Source organism: Dermochelys coriacea, chromosome 5 (assembly GCF_009764565.3).
Source record: "Dermochelys coriacea isolate rDerCor1 chromosome 5, rDerCor1.pri.v4, whole genome shotgun sequence".
NCBI classification, from domain to species: domain Eukaryota; kingdom Metazoa; phylum Chordata; order Testudines; family Dermochelyidae; genus Dermochelys; species Dermochelys coriacea.
In genome coordinates, this window is record NC_050072.1 from 110,000,655 (window position 1) to 110,026,268 (window position 25,614).

The following is a 25,614-nucleotide window of genomic DNA, read 5'->3' on the forward strand; positions in this document are numbered from 1 at the left end:
GCATGGAGTAGAACATTCAATTTTGAGCTTTTCCTGTTGAATTGATTAGCCTGCATATTTTTCTTTAAAGTTTTCTACAGAAACCAAATAAAAAAAGCTCAGGAAGCATGCAGCTGGTTAATGTTAACAAAGGACCTCGACAGGATCATGTAAACTATATTGGATGTCATGCTTAGGGCCTTACTCCCAGGAACATCATAGAGTTGTTTCATTAAAAGTGAATACTGTACACTGAATATGGGATAACTTTCTGCAGCCTTCATAATCTCACACTGTACAAATAATTTAGAGTTTAGGTACAGAACACACTTGGGTGTCATGGCGGAGTATGTCCCTGTGCAATCTCTTTCATTAAGTCCTTATGAAGCTACAAGTTGCAAATCCAAAATTCTGCTCCCTGAGGACACAGCTATGTAAGACAATAAGTACTGTTAGAGTTCTCTGCCTATCCTGAATGCTCTGTGAACCTAATCTTAAATACCATCATGTAACAATCACAAAAACTTTTGCTAAAGGCCATATATACTAATAAAAAGACAGTGGTGCTTCCAACATTCTGAAATGCTCTGAAAACCAACTTTTCCAATACTAAATACAACAAAATAACCTTCATAAAATATAACTTTTCTCCATTTACAACTTTTTTTAAAGGATTAGTAACCTAGGCTTTTCAAGCATAGGAATCTGCGAAATAACTCCTAACGTGGACAGATTTTTTTAATACATAAATTAAGAAACTGGAGAGTTTTAACCCAAGTCCAGTTTCCAAACAAGGAATATTCTTGTTTACTTTAAAAATGGAAATGTCATATATTTCCATTATAACTGTTAAAAAGTTAGCTTTACAAACAAGGGTACTTTAATTAAAAAAAATTCTTAACAAAACTATACAGTGTACAAATTACTGTCTACAAGGTAGGTGGTTCATTAAGAAGATCCTCCGTTCTTCTTGCTACTTGCAGCTTCACAGATTCATTCACATATTTTCAATGGAGCTGCCCACCTGAACATCACCCCACAACTATATTGCTATAATTAATATTTTTGCCATGTCTTTATGTACAGTCTCCTTCACTGCCTTTTTTTTTTTCCCTTAGTCAAGCCTCAAACGTTCATGTCACTCCAGGGGAAACACACTTCAGTGGCACAGCCATAAGGCTAGGGCTGCAAAGCAACTTAATAAAGGCAGAACAGTGCACATAGAACGGGGTGGCTTGATTTAGTCAGAATACACTTCCTGGTGAAGGAGGAGGCTAGAGACTGGATTTGAGTCCTCAATATTTTCTTAATCTTTTGACTTTTGATCTTAGAAAAAAAAAGAAAGAAAAGAAAAAGAAAAAAAAGAAAAGAAAAGGAAGTTTGGGTTTCTTTTATTCAAAACAGGCCTTTATATTAAAGAGGTAGGCAGAAAAACCCACAGAGTAGCTTAACATTCCACTGGGGAAAATTCATTCACACAGAGCGAGTTCGACTTAAAAAAAAAAGTCTGTGTTTGTAAGCTTGATTTGTTCACACCATAGGTCAAAGATACATGAAAAGTTCAGTTAAGAGCATCCGCCATCTATAAGGATAAGCATCATTTAAATCATTGCACTTTATTGTCTGGACTTGCCTTGGTTTCATCCTGCTGTGTAGTCAAAGTTTAAAGGGACATCTTACTGAATGGGATAATCAAATACAGTTCCCCAGCACATAACCATGCTTCAGAACTGTTCATTATTAAGTGATGTGCTGAGAGAACAATACACAACTTAATTTATCAGGCCACAGCCTAAGGGATCCTCCAGGTGGTTTCTACGTTTCAGTTAGTCTTAACAGCCGCTTACTCAGTGAATAAATTCACTTACTATGGGGCTCAGAAAAAGAGCAACATAAAGTTGGTTTCTTTTTTTTAATTTAGCTAAATATAAATCTTGAGGATTTTTTATTTTCTATTTTCTCTCTCTATTGCCTTTTAGGCCTTGCCTACACAGCTTTCTTATAACACGTCCCACTGATACCACTCCAATGGAGGTAGCAATGATGGTGGGTGCGCTAGTGGAGACAAGGTGCTGGCATCAGCCACTGTTTTTAACTATATTGTCATCTAGACTTGCTTGTAAAAATGCCAGCACTTAAAAGCCACTAGAGCGTTCAGCATTGCTACCATTGTTAGAGCTGCATCCCAGTGGTAGACCAATAACGGGAAATTTCAAGACAAAAAGCTAGAATAGAAGCAGCCTTTATGGGCTCAGTTATCCCACTGGGGCTCAATGCTCAGCAGTCTATTTTCCCCTGCATCCAAACCCCAATAAAAGGGTGTGCCACTGATGGGAAAATGCTCCCGAAGTTGAGCTGTAAAGTGGAGTCCTTATGTACATATGGTTTGCAGCATTAGGCCCACTAGTCTGTAAGATTTTACTTTACTTGAAATAAACTTTTCTTTACATTGTATTCTAATTCCATTCAAGTTACAGTACAGAACTGCAGCTTTCCATCTGACCTTTTGTATGTGAAGAAATTCTAAACCTGTGTCATCTATTTGCTAAGGCAGATGCCTGTAATTCAGGTGATGTGTGTTAATAAACTAAAAAAGACTCCAACTCTTTGACACAGGGGAAAAGAGTATTCACCAGTCATTTAAATATAGAGCTCCAAATTCTCTGCTGGCGTAACTCCTTTGGAGTCAACTACAATCACTGTAGTTACACCAACAAAGAATGTGGCCCACGACGTGCATCTCATAGAAGACAGTGTGTTTCCATGTTATTCTAGCTAAAAACACCCTCTAAAAGCATACATTTTGGGATACCATATCTTTGCCATAAATGAAAGAGACTCAGTCTCACTGTGGGTCTTGACCTCTCAAAATAAAAAAGTAAAACAATTTTCTCAAGTCAAGTCTGCCTCCAACAGAATCCTTTTTTTTTTTTTAAATCCAGAAATGAGTTCAGCTTGCACCCCAGGTGGGAAGTTAAAAAGAGGGGAACCTATTTGAAAGTTTGTCACAGTAGGCAGAACAGTCGCTTTGCAGCCCTTGCCTGGCTAAGGGTGCACGGCTTCACAGCTACACTGTAAAGTGTTAAAAATCCTCCCCACCCTCCCCAGAATATATATATATATATATATATGTGTATAAAAAAAAATCCCCTGTCCATCTCTCAGTACACAAAAGGACCTCATCACACTGCAAAAATAGCAGTACCCACTTTGGTCAATTAAAAACAAACAAAAAAAAGCGTACATTATTCTTTTTTTCTCTTTTAAATCTGTGTACTTACCTATAATAACCAATACAGCTAAAAGCACTACCTACATAGGCAAAACTTGGTATTGCATAAGTCGTATAAATTTGAAACCCCCCCCCAAATATTAATTGGAAGATGAAAAACATGAAAGGTTAATAGAAAAAACACCAAAATACTGAAAATATTGCTGGTCGATTACAATTTTTAAGCGGCAACTATACACAGCCATGATATGCTTTATAAATGTGAGATAAAGGTATAACTGTCTAAAAAATCCATGATGTCACACTTTTTCCCCCCATCTGGAGTACAAAATATTTTGTCATAAAAATGGTAAAGATTTAAAATAATAAATGCAGCAAAACAAGTAGAGTGATGTCACTTTTTTTTTTTTTAAAGATTTCAAGGCAAGGCACGTAATGTGGACATTATAACTTCGTGCAAATTAGGATTACTGGAAAGAGTATTTTTAATCAATTAATTAGTTTTAAGAGACATAGAGGCAAAATGTGTCTGCCCATGCACGTTACTGTTCTGTCAATATGAGAAATGTGTTGAACAAGGCTAATTTCTGAAAGCACCATGCAAGTTTTCAGCACCCTGTGATTAGACTTTTTTTTTGAGTGAGCATGTTTAAATATATTTTACCCCCCCCCGCTATTCCCAGTCTGTAAACTGTAAGCTTTGCCTTTGTGACATGGATTTGCCTTTTTCTTCGTCTCTATGATGCAGATTTTATAGAACTTTACATACACCCTATGGGTTATTGATGCAACCAGTAACTTTAAATAAATAAATCCCACCCCTCTATGGAGGCAGCAGCTAAACCAACATAAGTGCTGTGTTTCCATTAATTTCTTCTTCTCAGTGACATGATTTGTCTTGATTTAATGCCCTCAAAACTGAGGGGAAAATAAATTTGCACAAAGTAATTTTAAATTCTTTTTTTTTAATCCCCTCAATTTAGAGTCCAAGGGCTGAAGGACTTATAATGATGTTCCCCTTTAGATATAATTTTTAAATTGCACTTGCCTCTGTAAGTATTTCTTTAGTGGGTAAAAAGGTAAATTATTTTTTACTGTTGCAAGAGGAGATAACACTTTTACCTACAGAGAGGCATTTCTTCCAGAGAGCCTGTGTTCATACTGACTTTGAAAATTCCAAACTAGGTAACATGCTAGAAAAGGCTGGGTTAAGGGCCAAAGTTTAATAAATCTGTACTGATAACTAAAGGCTATAGAGTTTTTTTTTAAACTTTTAGAAATCAGCGTGTTGAGAAAATGGCTGTCTCACAGCCCTTGTCCTCTTGCAGCTCTGTTGCTGCCGCCTAGCCTTTGTTTTGTGAGATAACTAGGAATAGTGATCCCATGCGTAAACAACAAGAATACTAAACCAATAAAACTAGCTTATCATGCAAATATTAAGGCATCTAGAAAGTCAGTTAAAATATATTGTCAGAGACAGAACATCTATTTCCCAGCGGACTTCATATAACAAAGGCTACTTAGCAAGGGCTGCATTCTACCCATCACTGAAATATCATCGACCCTTTTTATGTCATTACAGTTTCAACCTTAAGGGAATTAGTGATTGTAAATGCTGCAATTGCTGGTCTATTTTTCTTCTTTCTTCAGTTTCATTTTTTGTCCTGTCTTCCTTTCTTTTTTTCTTTTTAATTTTTGTTTTGTTTCATTTTCCCTCAGTTGCTTGTTTCTGCTTGAAGGAAAGGCTCTCCAATTATGTTCAAACCATAATTTTGGACATTTGTCGGCAGGATTGGCGTCCTGTTTGATACTTGAAAAGGGACCAAGCTAGCCCAGGTACCAGGACTGGAGAGAGAGAGAGAGAGAGAGAGAACAAAATAAAGATTAAGAATGCTGCAACAATAAGATCATAAATTTGATTAAGAATCAGATTAGTATTCATTATAAATAACACTATTTAAGATAAATTTAAGATGGTAAATTTGTGAATGTCACTTGAACTTCAAGTGTGTAAGACTTTCTTTGCAAACTCAACTGAAAGACAAAAGTAAATGTGTTAATATGAATGATTGTAATCGTACACTAAATAGCCTGCTTATTCCATGAGAGCCCCAGACAAGTTAAAGAGGCAAGTTTATGGAGCAGGTAAAAAAAAACTACATTATGAGAACTCATATGAAACTGCTGCTCTGATTTTAAGAACTAGTCAATCCCTTATAGTGTACATGTTATACTGCTTATTACCAGAACACAAAATACACATTTAATGTATAATCTAAATTTCTTCTGTGATTTAATAAACCTTCTATCCCCTCTATCACACAATTCAACCCCTTTCTCCATTATATTATGTGCCTGTGAGGTGCATGAGTCCAAAATCAGAGCAGACTCTGATGAAGAAGAAATGTTTTTAGCTTTAATGCATGAAAACATACCTTTTAAAGACATTTTCAAAAGCAGGGTGCATTCCTTATTACAGTCCTATGGCAATAGCCAAGGAACAAATACTTACTGTCACATGTAGAAATTAGAACCATGAGTAGGTCCGCTGAAGTTACAGTAGAGCAACATTTTCAAAAGTGCCTGAGTGACTTAGAAACCTACATATTCAATAGCACCTGTGTCACTAAGGAATCTAAGTCCCATTAACTTGCAATTTTTTTACCAAGTAGTAACTATTAGTAATAAGCATTACACTCAGTGGAAAAGTATTTGCAAGATCAGGCCCTTATTCATTCCAGGTCAGATTTCCAAAAGTGTACAGTGCTGACTACTGGGGCCAGATTTTCCAAAAAGCTCTTTTGAAAGACCTGAGCCCTCTGAAGATCCAGCCTTTTATGTAGGTGCCTAATAGGAAGCTGATAAATAATGAGCTCTTTGGAAAGTTTGGCCATATATTGTTCAGCAAACATAAGCATGATAAGAGAGAGACCATTATATCAAATGGAAACATACATTCTGAGTCAGATTGTCAAAATGAGGCATGCACACCTGTGCAAGCAATTAATTTATACCTATTTTATTGCACCAAATGTTCTCCAATAGCCAGTGGGTGTGTGCACACTAGATATTTGCATACTCATGTAGCCATTTGACACCTGTCTAGTCAAGTGCATACAAGTCTAATCTGTGAACACACATTGTGTATCTGATACGTACTTTTTGTGCAAAACATTTGCATATGCTTAACTTTGTAATCTGATACCCATATTATATTTTTTGATGAGGGAAGCTACAATTATTTTTTCCTCCCATTTCTGTGATCGTCCCTTCATGATCCTGTTTCCCCAAATACATGCTCATGCTTGGTTAGTGCTAATGTGAGTTAGGAGTATGCATTAAGGGGAAAATAGATCCCCTTTATCGATCTTAAAGTGTATAAATAATAATTACGATTATATTTGGCAGTTTGTGCAATCTTTTCAACTGTTGCTATCCAACTACAGAAAAGTATAATTATTTTGAAAAGTCCATTGAACATGTTCCTCAGGTAATTAATACTATAGGGAAAAAAGTTTCAGAGTAGCAGCCGTGTTAGTCTGTATTCGCAAAAAGAAAAGGAGTACTTGTGGCACCTTAGAGACTAACAAATTTATTAGAGCATAAGCTTTCGTGAGCTACAGCTCACTTGATCGGATACATTTCGATGAAGTGAGCTGTAGCTCACGAAAGCTTATGCTCTAATAAATTTATTAGTCTCTAAGGTGCCACAAGTACTCCTTTTCTTTTATAGGGAAAAAGTCACCTTTTCCCTTTAGTCAAATATTGTTTTCTTCTTCATCTCTTTAACTCAGTTCATTTGGAAGTATACTTCTGTGTAATATAGAAACTAAAGCCAAAATTTCTAAATTGTGACTTTGATGTGAACTACATGTGCTCAGCACCTCTGAAAATCAGACCACAGGTTTTTAGATGTCTAACTTTACACAACCAAGTTTGAAAATTTTGGCTTAAATTCACAATCTTGCTCTCTTTGAAATCAATAGTAAAACTCCCATCGGAGCCTCAGTGAATGATATGGATCATGATCACCCTGAGATGTATGTAATAATGTCTATAGAAACAATACCATCCAACAGCATTTGCAAAATGTACAAATCCTTGAATGCTAATGTATATCCCACTAGAAAGCTGCCCACAAGTGCTGCTATTTTTCACATGAGTTTTTAGATCTTGCAAATCTAGTAAAACTTTATGATCATCTTAAATTTCCTATTTCCTCCAAAAATGTCTGTGAACTTTGGTGAACTTAATGTTTTATTGTTGTTTGCCTAAGAAAAAATTTTTATTCTCGATATTCAAAAATGGAGATATACAATAAATCTTAAAACATGCACAAAGAGTTAAATCCATTTATACATGAAAGATTTGCCCCATATGATCTGATGAAAAGATTAGGGTTCCAAAAAAATATTCAATACCAAGATCTCATGTAAGAGGCTTAATTGTTTCAACCTATCTCTCTTCATCTTCCTTCATTATTTGTGTCCCACAATGCATTTTTGTTGATTATCCCATTTAAATGTGAGCAATGTTAAAAATTCATTATGAGGTGACAGCTAGTAAAATTAACCAAAATGATTCCATACTGATCTGTGCATAGAAAACTGTAATAATAGAAAATTGCAATAAATAAATAAAAACATTCTAAAGAGAGACTGCTCAGGATTTGTGGTCTTAGCCACTTAAAACAGAAGAGTAACTAAAAGAATGTAAATTCTGTGGCAGATTCAACATGGGATTGGAAATGTAAACAATTTGCATTGCAAAGCAGAAGTCCAGATAAACTGCTTACAGGTTATCTTTTTGGAGATTCACTGTGTACTTTATTGGCTGGAAGTTGATCTGACTTTTTTTTTTCCAGTTGACAACCTCCTAATGACTACAGTATATGAAAGACAGCAGTTTATGTTGATAAAGAACAAATTACTATTTGTAGCAGCTTTCTTATCCAGTATTATACAGAGGAGACACAGATCTTTATTTTTTTGGAAAATGTTCAATAAAAATAAATTGTAGTAAGTTACTAATAGAACTGTTGTTGCAGTATAACTAACAAATTTAATTTAGATGTTTATTTAAACCTTTCAAACCTCCCATCTTACATTATGACCATGTCACAAATGCAGCATGCAATATATTTGTCAATACAGTTTATGAATCTTTGGGGAAGAATAAATCTCATAGGTTAACACTCTGCAGATTCCATATGAGTTTTATAAGCCTCTTACTACCAGTATGTAGGTTAAGTTAACAATTATACGATATAGATTGTTCTGGTATCCAGTTCATACTCTTAGGGATAACAGTGCAAATAACTGAACAAATGGCAAAACATGCCAGTGCAATGGTATACAAGTGCTTTGATTAGAAATGGAATCACAGCTTAGGTGTCTGATAATTTTTTATCTAAATTGAATGGCTGGGTAGTGGCTAGTTCTTCCCCCTGGCAATGGAGGATTGTCCCTAAAGTCTTTTCCAGCAATCTATCCTGCTTTCTAGCACTGGCACTTCTGGGTGAATGATTTCAAGAGCTTTCAGAACTAGTCATGCATTTAAGGAGCAATACTTATGAGAATTCAATTTGATATAATGATGTTTCCTGGGGCAGACCTGTCCTACCACCTATAAATGGTCAATTTCAAGTATAAGAATATATGCAGGAAAGGGAAGGGAATTAAACCAAAATGGTGGAAATAAGTATAGTGCCTAGTGCAATGCAGCCCCAATCCAGGTTGGAACCAGTGAGTGCAGTGGAAATACAAATAATATTAATCAGAATGCTAAATCACAACTAACTCAGGCTCTTTTAAGCTGCAAGGTATTTGTGTCTGTCTTTCAGATTTTGAAGCCTCGTTACACTTTTGCATGTCTTACAGTAAAATGTATGATAAATGTAATTCAATTTTCAGCCACCACTTGGTGGGTCAGACACTTATGAGTGAAAACACTGATAGCAATTCAGTGCTCATGATATGTGCCCAAACAGACAGTTCTGGAGATCAAGATCTTCCGTTTATTCACAGAACAGGCAGACTGAATAGAAGTTCTCTGCAATACCCTGACATCATCCCTCCACCATGACTGGGAGGGAACTTCTGTGAGAGTAAGGAAGTTTAATCTCCACACCCATTACATCCATGGCTTCTCTGAAGAGATTCCTAACAAAAATGTCAAGTAGAGCTAATTGTGGCCCAAATTTTGCCTGGTTTTTATGTGGGTAGCAATGGTGTGAAGAGCATAGGTAACTTTCCCTTCACCTCACCATTGTGTGATCTGATCAGATTGCCAGGCAGAATTGCAACCCCTGATCTCAGGAAAGCACAGACATGGCCCCTTCTCTCTTCCACAGGGTTCCCCAAAGAGGGTAGAGAGAGAAGGCTCACCAAAGCTGTGCCCATCACACAACAGGCAGATGAGTTGGCTTTGGGGAGGAGGGTAGTGAGCCGCATGCTATAGAGTGTTGTAGAAGGAGGTCTGTTGTCTCTGCAGCTCCACATGGCAGCTCCTTATAATAGAATGCCTCCTGGGTCACCCTTTCCCCGAACCCCAACCCAACCTGGACCTGCCACGGCCGGGGGACAGGCACCCCTCCCCGACCCAACCTGGCCCTGCTGCAACCAGGGCAGAGGTGCCCCTCCTCCACAGCCTATGCTGCTGCAGGGGGAGAGAGCTGGGGGAAGTCCTCTCTCCCCACCATAGACCCGGGGAGCCCCACTACATCCCAACCCTCTCACCCCCAACCCCACCCCAGAACCTGCACATCTCTGCCAGAACCATCATCCCCCCATACTCCAACCCTCTGCCCCAGCTCTGAGTCCCTCATCCTTGGCCCCACACCCGCAGATGGAGCTCTCACCTCCTGGCATCCCAACCCTCTGCCCAAGCCCTGAGCCCCCTCCCACACTCTGAACCCCTCGGCCCCACACCACCACATGAATTTTGTTATGTTCACCAACATGGAGGTTATGTGTGACACATTACCTCCATATTGGTACACATAACAAAATTCATTCCGCAGATGGGTGGGAAAAATTAGAGGGAACACTTCTTACTATGCAATCTGACTAAAAGATATCATTGAGCCCTGTGCTGGTAGGTTTTGTGACATGAATAATTGCCCGCTAGATAAGGGAATGAGCTACAAACTTGTTCCATGCCGTGATGTTGTAGCTGTGTGGGTCCCAGGATATTAGACAAGGTGGTGAGGCAATATCTTTTATTGGACCAACTTCTTTTGGTGAAAGAGACAAGCTTTCTAGCTTATGCAGAACTCTCCTTAAGGTCTGGGAAAAGTACCGAGTTTCACAGCTAAATACAAGGTGGATCAGATTATTTAGCATAGGTAGTTAACACATATTTCAAGGGGTTTCTTGTATATTGTTGTCTGTAGAGTTCCATCGCTGAACCTCATCATGGTGTCCGGGAGGTTGACGCTAGTGTGGGAGTGTTGTAGAGAGAGTTTAATAGATAGATGATGGTTGCTGAAGTTGTGGTGGAAATCTATGAGGGAGTTTAGGTGTCGGTACAGAGAATGAAAATATCGTCAGTGCATCTCAAAAAACCTGATAGCAGCCATCCAACACAAAAACAAAAAGGGGAACCAACTACAACAACTCCACTACCCACAGACCACCACATCTAGGAGAAACCATAGCACCAAGACCCACCATATGGATCCTATGTGACACTCAAACATCATCAATTTGTCAAGACTACTCCTAATCAGAGCTGAATTATCTGTACTCTCCAAGGAACTGAACTACTGCCCCACCACAGAATCTGATACCATACTAACATGGGGAGAACTAGAAGAGTTCTTCTCCCCCCCCCTTTTTTTGAGAGCGAGAGAGAGAGAGACATCAATGATATTTTCATCCTAGGTGTCCAAAATCCACAGACTGCCACACTTACCTTCACAGATTCAGTAGCTATCCCAAGCACACCAAGAAATCTATTATCTACAGCCGGGCACTCAGATACCACAAAATATGCTCCAAGGAAAAAGTCCAGGTATACATCTTAGCATACTTAAAACCACCTTCACTAAACAAGGACACTCCACCATGGAAGGAGATAAAAGACAAAAACACCCTATCACCTGTGGGTGAACACTTTTCACGAAGTGATAACTCTATAGCTGACCTCTCAGTCCTCATCCTCAAAGGAAACTTGCACTACACCTTCAAAAGATGAGCCTGGGAGCTTAAATTAATAACTTTGCTAGACACTAAAAATCATGGATTGAATAGAGACATTGGATTTATGGCTTATTACAACAATCTATAACCCACTAACACTCCCCAACCCATGATTGGAAAGGTGTGAATGGTCCCTGGAAACATGGTGTTAACTACTTGTGCTAAACAATCTGTTCCACCTTGTATTTAGCTGTGACATTCTAAGTACATTTCCCAGACCTGAAGAAGAGCTCTGTGTTAGCTGGAAAGCTTGTCTCTTTCACCACCAGAAGTTGATCCAGTAAAAGATATTACCTCACCCACCTTGTCTCTCTCTCTATATTCCATGTAAGTTTCTAAACAAGGTTACAGGATAAGCAGCCATCAGAAAAGAGCTTTGAGTTACATATCTAGATTCCAACCAGCACCGTTGTAAGGAAAGGCTACCAGTGTCACTACCAACTCCATGAACCATCATCCTTTCGTAATAATTTTAATAGCAGCAGCAGCGGCCTTTTCAGGTAATAACTAGACTTTCCAACAATAGATGCTTTCTGCAATCATCATTTCTTTGTTCACAAATGTCATAAAATAGCAAAGACAAACTCTACCAGTGTCTTAAGGGTTAAGAGTTTCCATTACCGTTTTCACATGTTAATGCAATCAAGATTACGCCCATGATTTTCTTCTAAAAATACTAAGTGCTCTTTCAAGAATCCCTGATTAAAATATTACTGGAATTGACCATAAGCAGCACAGTATTTATATACAGTCCACTGGGGAGGATATATTAAAGTGAGGAGAGTAATAAACAAATTACTCTGCACTGAAGAATAAATGTAAGCAAGACTTTCACCAATATCAAGTTAAGTCTCCACCAGTTAATACTTCTGTTGTAAAAGCTTAAAAAGTCTCTGTTACATGCATTTTCTGATCTAAAAAAGGAAAAGCTCTCTCTTAAAAAGCAGACCTAAAACAATGGTGCCCAAACTTTTCTTGTCACACCACCCCTTACCAGTAATGTCATTTGTCCGCACCCCACCTCCATTACTGCACATTTGGCTCAGCAGCAGAGTTTGCAGTAAAGGAAGAGCTGGGGGCAGAACTGGAGCTAGACAGGGAATGAGGACAGAGCTGGCCTGGGGGAGGAGACAAACTGCAGCTGAGGATGGAGTGGAGCTGTGGCTGGTGCAGGAGCTGGACTGGGAGCAGAATGGTGCTGCGGCCCTGGCCAGAGCTGGGCTGGGTGGCGCTACCTCCCCGCTCCCCATGGGGGCTGACACAGGCCCTGCCATGGGCCCCTCCCCCAAAACGTTCCTTCGTGCCCCTCCAGAGGGCATGCCCCACAGTTTGGGGACCACTGACCTAAAATATCATTTCTAGATGCAGCCTTATCACCTTTTGCTGTGATCATATCAGCTCTCACAAGCTAATCATGGCCAGGCTAGATCAGTACTTTGGCTAAAAGAGCTAGCAACACCTTGATGCTGAAGGAAGTGATGTTGAAGACGTAGCAGGTGATGCTCTACCTTCTGAGTCAGAACTGAACCAATGCCCCAGCACAGCAATAGAGGGCAATGTACTGTTTGAAAATGCTCTCCTTCAATTGAGACATGAAGCTAAAGTTCCAACCACTTGTGGACATTAAAATTATATGCCACTTTGCAGGAGCAGTGGTGTTAACTCCAGTGGCCTGGCTAAATTCCAGTTTGATTATTTCTTCCTCTATTAATTCTCCCTTGAGTTTCTCTTGAGTATGGTACTTTCTGTCACTCTCTGTCCTGAACTGGTGTGTGAGCAGTTAGCGTGTGCAGTTAAACAGCTGCCATATTCTACCTCAGAAGTGGGTGTTCATTTAAGAGATACTATGTTAAGTATATCTCTGCTTAACTTAGGAAGCTTTTTATACTTCAGTTGGGTAGAAATCATCCTCTCGATCTAGCAGACGGAGGAGATGAAAATTCCACAGGGAAGTGGAGGCAAGGGAATTCTGCTTCTGAGGCATTGTTTTCCCTCTCATGGACCTGAAGAAGTTTCTCTGTGGGTTTAGAGTGAAAAATAGGTGAAGGGGGTCAGGAGACATGCATCCTCCTATGAATGGAGGAGATGGTATGATGGGATAATGTGATTTTGGTAAGTAATTGATCTTTAAATATTCAGGGTAAATAGGACTAATCCCCTGAGATGGGATATTAGATGGATGGGATCTGAGTTACCCAGGAAAGAATTTTCTGTAGTATCTGGCTGGTGAATCTTGCCCATATGCTCAGGGTTTAGCTGATCGCCATATTTGGGGTCGGGAAGGAATTTTCCTCCAGGGCAGATTGGAAGAGGCCCTGGAGGTTTTTCGCCTTCTTCTGTAGCATGGGGCACGGGTCACTTGAGGGAGGCTTCTCTGGTCCTTGAAGTCTTTAAACCACGATTTGAGGACTTCAATAGCTCAGACATAGGTGAGGTTTTTCATAGGAGTGGGTGAGTGAGATTCTGTGGCCTGCGCTGTGCAGGAGGTTGGACTAGATGATCAGAATGGTCCCTTCTGACCTTAGTATCTATGAATCTATGAATACCACAAAAAGTCCTCAGCACAGTTAGTTCAGACTGAGATTTGGGTGCACGCCCACTCTGCACTGTGTACCCTGACTAGGTTGAGGGAGGGTGTGATGCCTGGGGCAGCAACTGCCTGGAGAACTAGCTGCCATGAAGCTGAGGTATCGGGAGTGGGAGTTCCCAGAGACAGTGCAGAGGCACAGGGTTCCTAGTAGACACAAAGATACATGGGTTTTGGGGGTCCCTGCAGTAGGGCTGGTGGGTAGAGGAAACAAATGAATGAGATCGAACAGAGTCAAGTCCTTCACCAAACACACATGAATGTTTTGCAAGGGATGATTTGTTTCTTTTATTGAGCTAAACCTCTGAGAAAAACAGATTCTGTCATTCCAGGCAAACATATTTGGCCAAATAAATAAACAACAAGAAAATAGAAAAATTCCACTTAACAATAAAAGTTTGCAATGCAGCAAAGGAAAGGTTAAATAAAGGGTGCATTTCAGCACCCAAACTGGGTATTCCTGTTCTCTAACATGACACTAATTCTCTTTTTCAAAATGTTGAATAGAAATTTTTTAAACCTAATCACAGAAGCATTTTATACTTCTTTTCTTCTTCCACAACTAACTTTAAAATTTAGAACAGTAATTTATTACATGCTATGTGTTAGCACTTTGGTAAATGCAATCAGAAGTTTCTTTGTTTAGTAAACACAACACTAAATACAAGTGAACATCTTGTTTGCCACACACAAAAAAAGTGCACTTTTATTGCTTAAAATGAAACAACTTGAGATAAAATGGCTAGTAGGTAAAATTCCAGAGTCACCAATGAGTTAAAGGTACAGTTTACACTTGGGAATTTTCTGTAACATGCTCCTCCTTCCCTAAAACTGCTGCCAAAAATCATCTGACAGGAAATGTAAGATTAAGTTTGTCCTACCTAAGTGAACAAAGAGTGCTCAGAACAGGCAACCGGTTTACTGCAGAGCGGGAACTTTCCTAATCCTGCTGGAATCTGCAGTGCTACTCAGAAAATATCACTGGAAAAGTTGTTTTCTTTACTCAACATCTTGTCTCTAGATCACCTCATTTTGGTTGCACTGCAGATCTTGCTGATTCTCCCATAAAGGTTAACTTAAAGCTCCAAATATAATCATGTGGAAAATGGACATTATTGATTCCTATGGTCCATTGTTCCCCCATTCTAAGTCCCTGAAGTTCAAGTTCAATCTGGAATTACATCATGTCTGGTTTCTCCTGGTTACCAGACGGCTTGAGACGTGACCACAGCTACAGAAAAAACAAACAGCCTTCTTCACGCTTCGGCTCCCCTATCGATTCAAACATAAACTTTTTTTCTTTCTCTCAAGTATGCTTCAAGTATGGAGCATGGTTAATTTAGAGATTAAGTTCCAAATTAGATTATCTAATGGCATCTTAATGGATTGCTGACCCATTTCCTGTGGGATGGCAGCATGCAAGTCTGGCTGGAATACAATTAATTTCTTAGGAAGTGTTCTGAAGATGTTTGCCTAGATGGAAAGGAAACATAATGTTCTGCACATCTTTCTTTATTACCGAGTTGGGTGAAACTATAAGAGATAGCGATTTAAATTGAAAAAGACCAGAAATCCTTGCATTTGTCTGCTGTGAATACTTTTATCACCAGAAGATTTTCACTTCTTTGTTCATAGTTTCAAAAGTTGAGTTTGTACTTTTATCCCAAACAAATATGAACTGTGGAAATAAAATAAAAAATCCTTGATCTAACAGGTGTGTTTGTTGTCAGGCTGTGTTAACTTTTTTTAATACAACAGATAACTACAGAAACACTTAGTGATAATTCAGTTGGTAGTGACTTTGTATGTTCACTAGATTCTAACAGACACAAGGTAGTGTGGTATGGAAAAGACTCCAAGCAATTTCCACTTCCCCTCCCACTCCCCCACGAACTGGAGATTATTCCATTCAACTGCCTTATCTGCATTATTATCACAGCCCCAGAGTAGTGCTAAGGGCAAAGAGTGCTGCTTAAAAAACTGAACATTTTGAACACCCCTACAGCTAAAGCTGAAAAGGAAATTCAGCACTCTGAGAATAAAGCTCCCCTCAGGAGCTCCAGGAACAAACCAGCTGTTGTACTGCACTTATGTGTCAAGATAACAAACTGAAGGCAGGAAATGCTAACCTAGTGCATTTGCCTGGGTAGTGTAAATGTAATGTTAAAGTCACAGTTAACCCTTAAGAGCAACAGTTTTTTAAAAATATAAATTAAAGTAGTTGAGAATAATAGGAAAATTAACAATATCTGTGATAAAATGTATATTTTACCACTAGTGGTTTGTTTACAGTTTGTGAAAGGCTTATTGGGAAATATTCAAATCTAGTATACAAAGACCCAATCCTGCATCCCTTTGTTAATCATGCTGGAGTCAATGTGACTAACCTTGTGGGTAAATAATGGTTAGTGGATCAGGCACCCAGCCCATATGTTTCACGGAATCCTTCTCTCACTCACTCATGGTTTAAGTTTTACTTGCATCCATTTTGGTTTACTGTGCAGTGCTTGAAACTTTATTTTCCAACTTGAGTCTAACTATTTGCAGTTACTTCAGCAAAGGTCTGAATGACCTTTGTTTAGATAAGTTCTAAATATTATTTTCATCTGTACAGCAAAAAGAATGAAGTATAGGGTCCAGATTCAGTGAAGCACTTATGCAAGTGCTTAATTTTAGGCATTATATAAATGGGATTACTCATATGCTTAATATTAAGCATGTGCTTAAATGATTTTCTGAACTGAGGTCCTAATGTTCAGTGCAACAAACAAACACATCATATACCAATAAATAGATAATAAAAATGTTGCCAGTCTTAGGCAATCATGGTACAAGGAGCAAAATAAAATTACTTCCAATTATTATATTTAAAACCTGTTTTTATTTATGCTGAGGGTGTTGAACAGATGTTTTATGTAAACTTCTCCTTCACTGACACCAATATGTTTATTTTAACCAACTGAAGGATACATCTAAGTTTATATAACTATCCATACACATAACTACTCTGCTTTTTTTTGAAAATACGCACACTGAGGACTTAAGTTCCTCATTTAGTATAACTCACGTTGTCTTTCTCTAGTGATTTTAAAGTTGATGTTTTTGAAAAATATATATTACTATTCCTTCAGAAATTACATCAGGCTTATAGTTTTACTAGAAAAAAATTACCAGTTAGTTTTAAAATCTATAGATCATTTAGCACTGTTTGGCATGACTGGCAACCAATGATAAGACAAAGTATACAAAAAGAATAAGCATAGGGACCCTGTCACCTCTCACCCTCTCAAAGGGTGGTCCTCCCCAAGTTGGGGATGGGGGAGGTCACTGACAGTGCAGCATGGAGAAAAATTTCAATGTGGTCACTTCTATCACTTGATCTATGCACATACAGCAAAGCTCATTTTCAGGCACCACCAACTCTTTGACCTCAGTGAGTACAAGCATTCAACAAGACTTCTCAAAAATCAATGCACCACAACATATTCGTTGTTGCAACTTAAAACAATCATGAAAGCCTTCTATAAAAAGTCACTCTATTTACTATCCAAATGAGTATTGCAGATTTGGAGGAAATGCTGATCAAACAAGTTTGTGGGAGAAAACTTTTCCATTTTCCTTTTTAACAAGGAAATATTGCTTTACCAAACATTCAAAAAGGATTTATTGCTCCAAGGTTTCTTTCTTGTAATGATATAAAGACTTTATCAAGAAAACTACCCACTTGTTATTGTATCTCACATTTATGCTTTTATGTTTTCTTTTCTACAGATGTTTGAAAAGAATATCTGTATCCCAAAGGCTACATTTTAAAAATAACCCTCACCTATATGTGATTACATGTCTTTTTTCCCCCTCCTCTCTTTTAGCAACTTACAGCCAAGGAGCACGTGTGGTAGGCATGACAACTGAAGTCCACAATACACTGGGCCAGATCCTCAGCTTGTCTAGCTCCAATGAAGTCAATAATACTACATTGATTAACACTATCTGAGAATAAGGTCCACCAATCACTAGCTCACGAACTGGGAGTTCTTGTCCAATCTACAGTCTCCTATTAATGTTCTGAGAAAGCTACACACACTGTGTGTGTGTGGGAGGGGGGGAAATAAGTTACGCTCTGTGCTACAATCGCTCAGTTTGGATTCATAATAATACAGAAGTAAGGATAAAAATTATTTTTAATAATACAGAAGTAAGGATAAAAACTACCAAGTTGAGTTGAGGTGAACCCACTAGGTTAACTTTCCATTCATTGTACTATTTGATTTTTGACGTGAAAAACTGTTCTTTTGGCCACCTTGCTCCTTCAACACAATTTCAGATTAATACCAGACTCCAAAATTATTAGAAAAAAAGTACAGAAAATATATGCAATCAAGTAACTAACTAACTGCTGGCAGGTCATTTGTTGTGTAATATTGATACAGCAATACTAGTTTAATAGTTTAAACTTTGGATTCATATACAGCACCCAACTTTCCATTTCAAATATCACATTTCCAAACTGATACTAAAAAAAAACTTTTAGCATCAACAGTAAAACAGCATGTCATCTAGTATACTGCACAGCAAGATTTTATGTATCCAACCATACTCACACACATATGTACATGAATTATTTGGAAGTGATAGCAATGATACATTGTCATGTTTGTACACACATACCTCTGAGAGGTATAACACATTATTTTAAGTGTAGGGGAGAGATTGCTCCACCTGTTAGGGCCCAAATCTGCAGGCTTTTCCTCATATGTATAACTTCCCCCCAGTGAGGTAAATCAAAGGGAATTCTGCATATTAAAGAACTGAAAGATTGACATATCTCACAATGGTATTGCTTATTATCTTTCATCTATTTTTAAACACACACACACACCCCTACTACTACCATAACCAGTAATACATATAATATATGTGTAATTGATTCTGTACCAATAGCTAAGGTTTCTCTAGCATGCAAAGAAAATAACTGCTTTTCATGAATAATGAATTCTAATTGTTTTGTATTTTAGTTTATAAAGGATATGGTTTACATCTTACCTTCGTGTGCATGTTAGTGACCTAAATCTATACCAATTGTCCCAAACTTGTTATTCAGAATTACTTCTATGGATAGTATGATTATTCATTCCCAAAATAACACCCACATCAGAGAATTGCTATACTAGTCACCATCTTTTGCATATTAATCTGTAAGCCCCCAAAATATATTACTTTAGTTCTTTAAACTGTGATTTGATTTTTTAAGTCCTAAAATCTGCAGTCCTTTAAAAATACAAATGCCTTGCACTTGACAGCAAACATTTGGCATCCCATGTACTTAACTATAATATATTCTAACAGTTCAATTTACATTAAAGGTAATGTAAATGTGTATTAAAGAAATGTTATACATAGATGTTTTGGTTAAAATTTTGACATATATTCCTTCTTGGAGGCCTGCTAAAAACAGATACTGCAGCTCAATGTAACTTTTTTAGATGTAGTGTAGTGTTGGAAATAATTAAAATGTTACCTTTGCCAAGTAATTCCCAATGTATCCTCACTGGCACTGGGGTATAAATGCCTGCCGTTTTGATTCATGGTCCAGTCACAAATCCTCAGCTGTCAATTGAAACCTAGCAGTCAGATATGGATCGAGCAGTACTACAGATTTTAGTATTTAAATGAATACATGCAAACTAGTACTGTACATGGCACAAACCTTACTTTCCCAAAAAGTAACTTAAAAACAAACAAAACCCCCAAAAATCAACAAAAACCCATTACACTGAAAAATAAAATTCCTATTTTTTTAATTTTAAGAAAATGCTACTTTAATACGCTCCTCTATTAATAAAGCATAAAAGATAACTAGTGTTTAGCACATAACAATTAGCCATTATTAGATTACAAACTGAGCTGGAATAAAAGAAAATGTTAATGTTCAATAGTGAAATATTTTAAGAAAGAAAATCAAAATGCTGTGTTTTATATGCAACGTACTAAGTAATCTGTACTAGGTAAAGGTCAAAAATAATCAATATCTTGAAGCATGCATTTGGTGAATCATAGAAGACATGCAATTTATAGAAAAAATCCCCAAATTACACAAACTATATGCCTTTATCTTACTGTTTTAGAAGGGTAAATGTATTTTGTAATAGAGGTTTATTAATTTAGTGTTACTGAAAGTGGTATTACTTAGCAAGAGGTGATAAGATAATCTAATCTTGTTCCAGACTCAAAATAATAGCATTTAAAATACTTTATTATATTTAAATATAGTGAGGAATGCACTAAATGTAAGCTGAAACAAATTCTTCCCAGATCCCCAAATCATCAGTTCTGCCCTTCACAGATTGTTCGTGTAACCCTATACAGCTCTGTTTGTTTAACAGCTGCCCTACAGTGCTAGCAGATTTATTGAAAAGATATACTGCTTATTTTTATGTTTAAGAAAGTAAACTTATGTGGATTGAGATGAAAACATACAAAAAGCATAGTTTTTAACCTCTGCATAGCAATGCTATAAATAAATTACTGTACATCTTGCATGATACAGCACTTCGAATTAAAGATAACTTGATCACTAAGATTAATTGCATAAAATGCATCTTGTTTTCTCCATGCAAGTTTTAAGTGCTTTTAAAAGTTGCAGACTATGGCAACGAACTAAAAGAAATTATTTACACAGTAGCACAATTAAATACAGTCCTTTCCTGATAAATACGTATGTTAAAGACAAGACCATATTGCAGTCTTGACTGTTACACTAATAAGTTTCCTGCAGCTGAGGTTTGAGAAATGGAAATGCTAGTCTGTTTTCATAAGGTTTGTTTCTTGTTTGTTGTCTAAAGAACTCTAAGAGACCTTCTGAAGGTTATTATAAGCATGACTAAACTACATTAAAGTAACCAGAAAAGGAAACATTCAGTCCAAAAAGTTTGCTAGAGTGTAACTGTAAAGAAAATATTAAATATGCTCAAAGAAAGGGGTAGGTGTGTGCCTTTTTCCATAGTCACTGTATGAAACTGTTTCATAAGCACTATTTTTATTCTGAAGACATAATAAAATATATCTGTTCAAATACTCTAACCAGTAGTATAATGGTTATATTTGTGCTACAATATTTAAGAATCTGTCAGCATTTTCATTATAAAAGCATATTTTAAAGGCTTACAACTTGGTTATAAAAAGTCACTTTTAGCTGAAACATGATGGCTAAAGTTTTAAAAATGGAAACTATTTTTTCCTTTTTACAAAATTTAAACCAAACCATCCAAACAAAACTCTTTGGCCAGTTATAAGCCATAAGAATGCCAAAACCAGAACTTATTGCTGCTGAATGATTTTATGCACTTGTCTAACTCAAAAATCTGACAAACAATTAGTTTGTATTATAATCTAACTCCTTTAGGTATTTGAGGAAAACAATAAATGTCTGATACATTACAGTTTAATAAATCAGCTACTGTGCAAAAGCAATAATTTTCCTCCTACAGTTTTCATATGGATTTTAATATGTACAACAAATATCCTAAATGTGTAATTACACAAACTTCAAGAGCTTTTTTAATCTAATTCATAAATGCTATTGACACACTTTATTTATTATGCACACACCTCTTCATAATTTGTAACCATAGAGAGAAAGAGAGAGAAAGAGAGAGGACATGCATACATACACACAGATATACAGATACATACAGGGCCAGATCCTCAGCTGGTGTAAATTGGTATATTGTAAATTCATCTGTCCCACCATATATACACATGTGCTAAATTAGAGAAGAATGTGATAAATAATTCTATCATGATCTTAGAAATGCAGCACCTGTCTACTAAACCACTTCCATGTGGCTTAAGTTTAATGTTCCAAATCTCTGAGCAACTTCAAACAGCCGCCATTTTGTTTTCAAAATTAACCTACAAGGGAAATGTTTCCTCTTTCCTACTCCTCGTGTAGAATTTCCTCTCCAAAATCACCATCTAGAGACCTGTATGACTAAGATTTAGTTTGGGGTCAATAATAGCCATAGAAATATCACTTTAAAATCTGATATCCTGTGTCCCTGCCAGGGTAGAAATGGTTTGGCATCTTTACTCCAGGTCAGTGAGCTGGAGTAGTATAATGGGGGCCTAACAGCCCCAATTCCAGGAGGGAGAAGATTTCCATGGAGCAGGCAATGTGAAGACAGCAGTAAAGTGGCAAAGATGTCCTCAGAGGGCAAGCCCAGAGGAGCCCCTTAGCTCTCTTCCTTCCCCCAGGGCTGAGAGGTCTTTGCTGCACCTTTAAGACTCTCACCTGGGAACTTCATGCCACTGAAAAGGGAGATTTCCACCTTTGTAATGGGACACACAACAGTTGCTTCTAGCTTGGAAGCACCTGAGACATTGGACTTTAGTATTATGACTATTTTGTGTTAATTTAGGTCATTTTGGAGCCAGGGAAAGGCCAGCAGCCCCCAATGTAACTTATAACGTCTTATGTAACTAAACTTACATTTAGTGCACCTAAGGGCTGCACTAAAATTATGCAAGCCGCAAATGCCATTGTGTTACCTAGAGATCAGACAGAACACAGTGCACTTCACTTCACCCTGGAGCACCAACTTGAAAGACCTTCTATGTAGAGGATGGGAGAAGCAAGTGGCACAAAGCTGCCTATATGCCACTCAAGGATTTCCCTCTGTCAGGGAGAATCTCTGGTTGCTCCTTTATGACAGCTCTCCTACCACTTTACATCGCTGAGGTGGCACAAAGCAGCCTGAGCCAGAGCCAAGGATCCGACCCTCTAGTTTGACCTTTTTTCCCCTTCTCTCTCTCTCAGCTGGACTTTTGTTAACTAAGGCTCCCGGGTGTTCAAGAAAAGGGATTCAAACAACTGTCCCAATCAAACATTTTACAAGCTTTCTAAAACATTTCTACATAGGTATTCCCCTCTCATATATGTTTCTTATATGGAATCTATATATATATATATATGATGGTGTGACACACAATCAAGTGTTTTAAATTCCTCTCTCACAGAACCACATACAACAGGGACAAGGAAAATTATCCTCAGGAGAAAAAAATTGCCTTTCAATGAGCCTAATTCTGCAGTTGCCAGGGGGAGAGGCAAATGTACCCAAAGCAGGGTAAGGTAGCCTTAACGTGCCTTGTAAGCACACCCATTACTACCCCTGGAATACACCATCACTCCAACTCTTACTGAGGGGGAAGGGGCGCAGAGGCCATAGAGACTGCCTCCCTGTGCTGGGAGTAATCCTCAGGGGGGCATGTGATTGCTCCTCAGCCCTATTATGTCAGTGCAAAAGGGCCACAGGGACAATCCTGATTTGGACCCTGAATGTTTACTTTGAATCTCCTTTCTCTTTTTAGTTTACGTTGGACACTTGGGGAGTACAATCATCCTGCAGAGTTTTAGCCACACAACCCTAATTTACATTAGAGTTACAATCCCACGACTCAAACCTTTAAATAATTGTAAGGGTTAATATTTAAGCAGGCTTTATATTTCATATTTTAATAAAGTGACTAATATTAATCTTCATTTCATGCCCCTTTGATCACCAGTAAAAGTAAACATATATTTGAAAGAGTGAGTGAGTGAGTGATAGGAGACTGTTATGATTTTTGTTATTTGAGAAAGCCCATAAAGCTAAACATTTGCATACTGTCATTGTTTTGACTGAAACTTCCTTTAAATGTGTTTCCTTTCCAGCAAGCATATGTGAAAGGTGACCTCTTATCCATTTACATACCTCCCTGGTAGTCATGTGATCAAGTTTTACGTCAAACTGTCAATTATGATAAGCGAGACAATAAGAACAGCCTAAGTGTTGATAACCTGTTTCCTGACTTTACTGAGAAGTTCTGTTTAAGAGTCCACTTGTGTTCTTCTTTCAGTCTTTTGCCTGAAGCAAAAGCGATATGCATCAAAAACATTTTAAAACCAAACACTGTTTTCAGTGGTCATTTCAGTTTACATTTTCAGTGATACATGGTATGAAGGGCCTTCCATTCTGAACATCATAATGCAACAACTAAAGGATGCATATGGAAAGAACAACTTCCTACTGGAGAAACTGCTTGAAAAGAGTAGTCTTGTGTGGAGGAAACAATTAAATAAGATCAAAAGCTGCTAACAGTTTTCTAGTTTTAAAATACATTTATGATGTCGAAAATATTTCTTATTATCATATACATGGTAACATGACCCCTTAATAAATGTCAAAGCTGTGTGAAAATCATACATAACATATACCACACCCTTAAAGCCTAAGCTCTAGTGAAATCCATGCAGCTGTATTAAGTAATGCAAGGATCTGAGGCGTTTAGCAGTTCAGTTATTGGCCCAATATTAGTTAGCGTATATGAAAAAGTAAAGTTTTAAAGGTTACTGGTATCACAGGCTGATAACTTCCTCACTAAACCCATTTGACTTTGCTTGCCTGTTTTCTTAATGAAAGAATGAAAATGTCCTCCCATTTAGTTTTTCTAGAAGCTCAAAGATGTTTTAAAAGTTAAATAATTATGGATAACAATATCATGGCCAAAAGCAAGTACTCTTTTGGTTGATTTATTCAGTTTCAATAGGAAGCTTACCAATTGTGGTGCTGTTACCCTTTATGTGCTATGAACACAAAGATAAATCTTTTCTTTTCTGTTTTTAAATAGGCAAAATCCAGGATTGGTGTTTCTGGCAGTATAACAACTTTAAATCCAGAAGCAATTTTGATCAGACACTAAGAATCCTATAGTTTCAAGGATATAAAGTTTGCATTTTGTGAATTCACAGTGATATAAATTGAATGAGACTAAGAAATGCCACCATCCCTCGATCCATCCATCAGAAGTTTGCCCTATTGTCCATTAACATGGTTTTGCAACTGAACTCTTTTACTAATGATTGCTGTGTTATGACTATATACTCCCAAGAACGAGGACTAAAATGGCACAATTCCATAGAGCTCAGAAGAGTTGAGCCTTCTTGTACCACAGCTGAATTTGACTCCGTTACTCTAATTTTTCACTTTTTCTGTGAGTCTAGACTTGGAAACCATTTGCTACAACTCAAATATAAGCAGTGTGTATAAGAGCTGGAGGGGGCGGGGGAGGGGGGAAGAGGAAGAGAGAGAGAGAGAGAGAGAGAGAGAGGTGCTGACATACTGCTGTGAAGATTACCCAACCTTCCTTTTATGCAAAACTCCTATGTCAATAAAGACATTTCTTAGCATAGCTAGTTCAGTGTGCCAAAGCAGAATTCATACAGTGACCTCACCAACTTCCACCAGCAAAGTTAAGAACAAAGCCCTTACTAAAATTCTAACTCTACGATAAAATTTTAACTATGATTAAACAGGAGACATTTGATTAAGCAACATCCCCGGAAACATGAGTCCGTTACTAATAGTTAATAACGTTTGCATGTTGATTAATGAATTAATGAAAACTTTTGCATTCTAAACAAGTAGTCATTAACAATTTATAACTGATCTTTGGGGGGCTGGGGAAGGACTACTTTTTACAACAAAACATTAAGAGGTTTTATAAGCACCTTTCTAATGCAGATCTACTTATGTAGATGACTTTCTAGTTGCAGTTAAAGTAAGAAATTTGTTATG

At 37.6% G+C, this 25,614-nt stretch overlaps 1 protein-coding gene across 11 annotated transcripts in view; it reads right to left on the bottom strand.

The window, feature by feature from the left end:
* Positions 1-3,623: 3,623 nt before the first annotated feature.
* The window catches only part of NFIB (nuclear factor I B), a 216,384-nt gene continuing 194,393 nt past the window's right edge, over positions 3,624-25,614 (bottom strand). For 6 of the 11 annotated variants that reach the window (XM_038402431.2, XM_043514499.1, XM_038402432.2 and 3 more), the window contains exons 11-12: positions 19,518-19,606; positions 3,624-5,056 (exon numbers count right to left, since the gene is read on the bottom strand). In XM_038402431.2, the coding sequence (XP_038258359.1) occupies positions 4,927-5,056; positions 19,518-19,606 (219 nt within the window). In that variant the 3' untranslated portion in view covers positions 3,624-4,926. The remainder of the gene's footprint in view (positions 5,057-19,517; positions 19,607-25,614) is intronic. The other 5 variants (XM_038402437.2, XM_043514500.1, XM_038402436.2 and 2 more) reach the window with 1 other exon arrangement.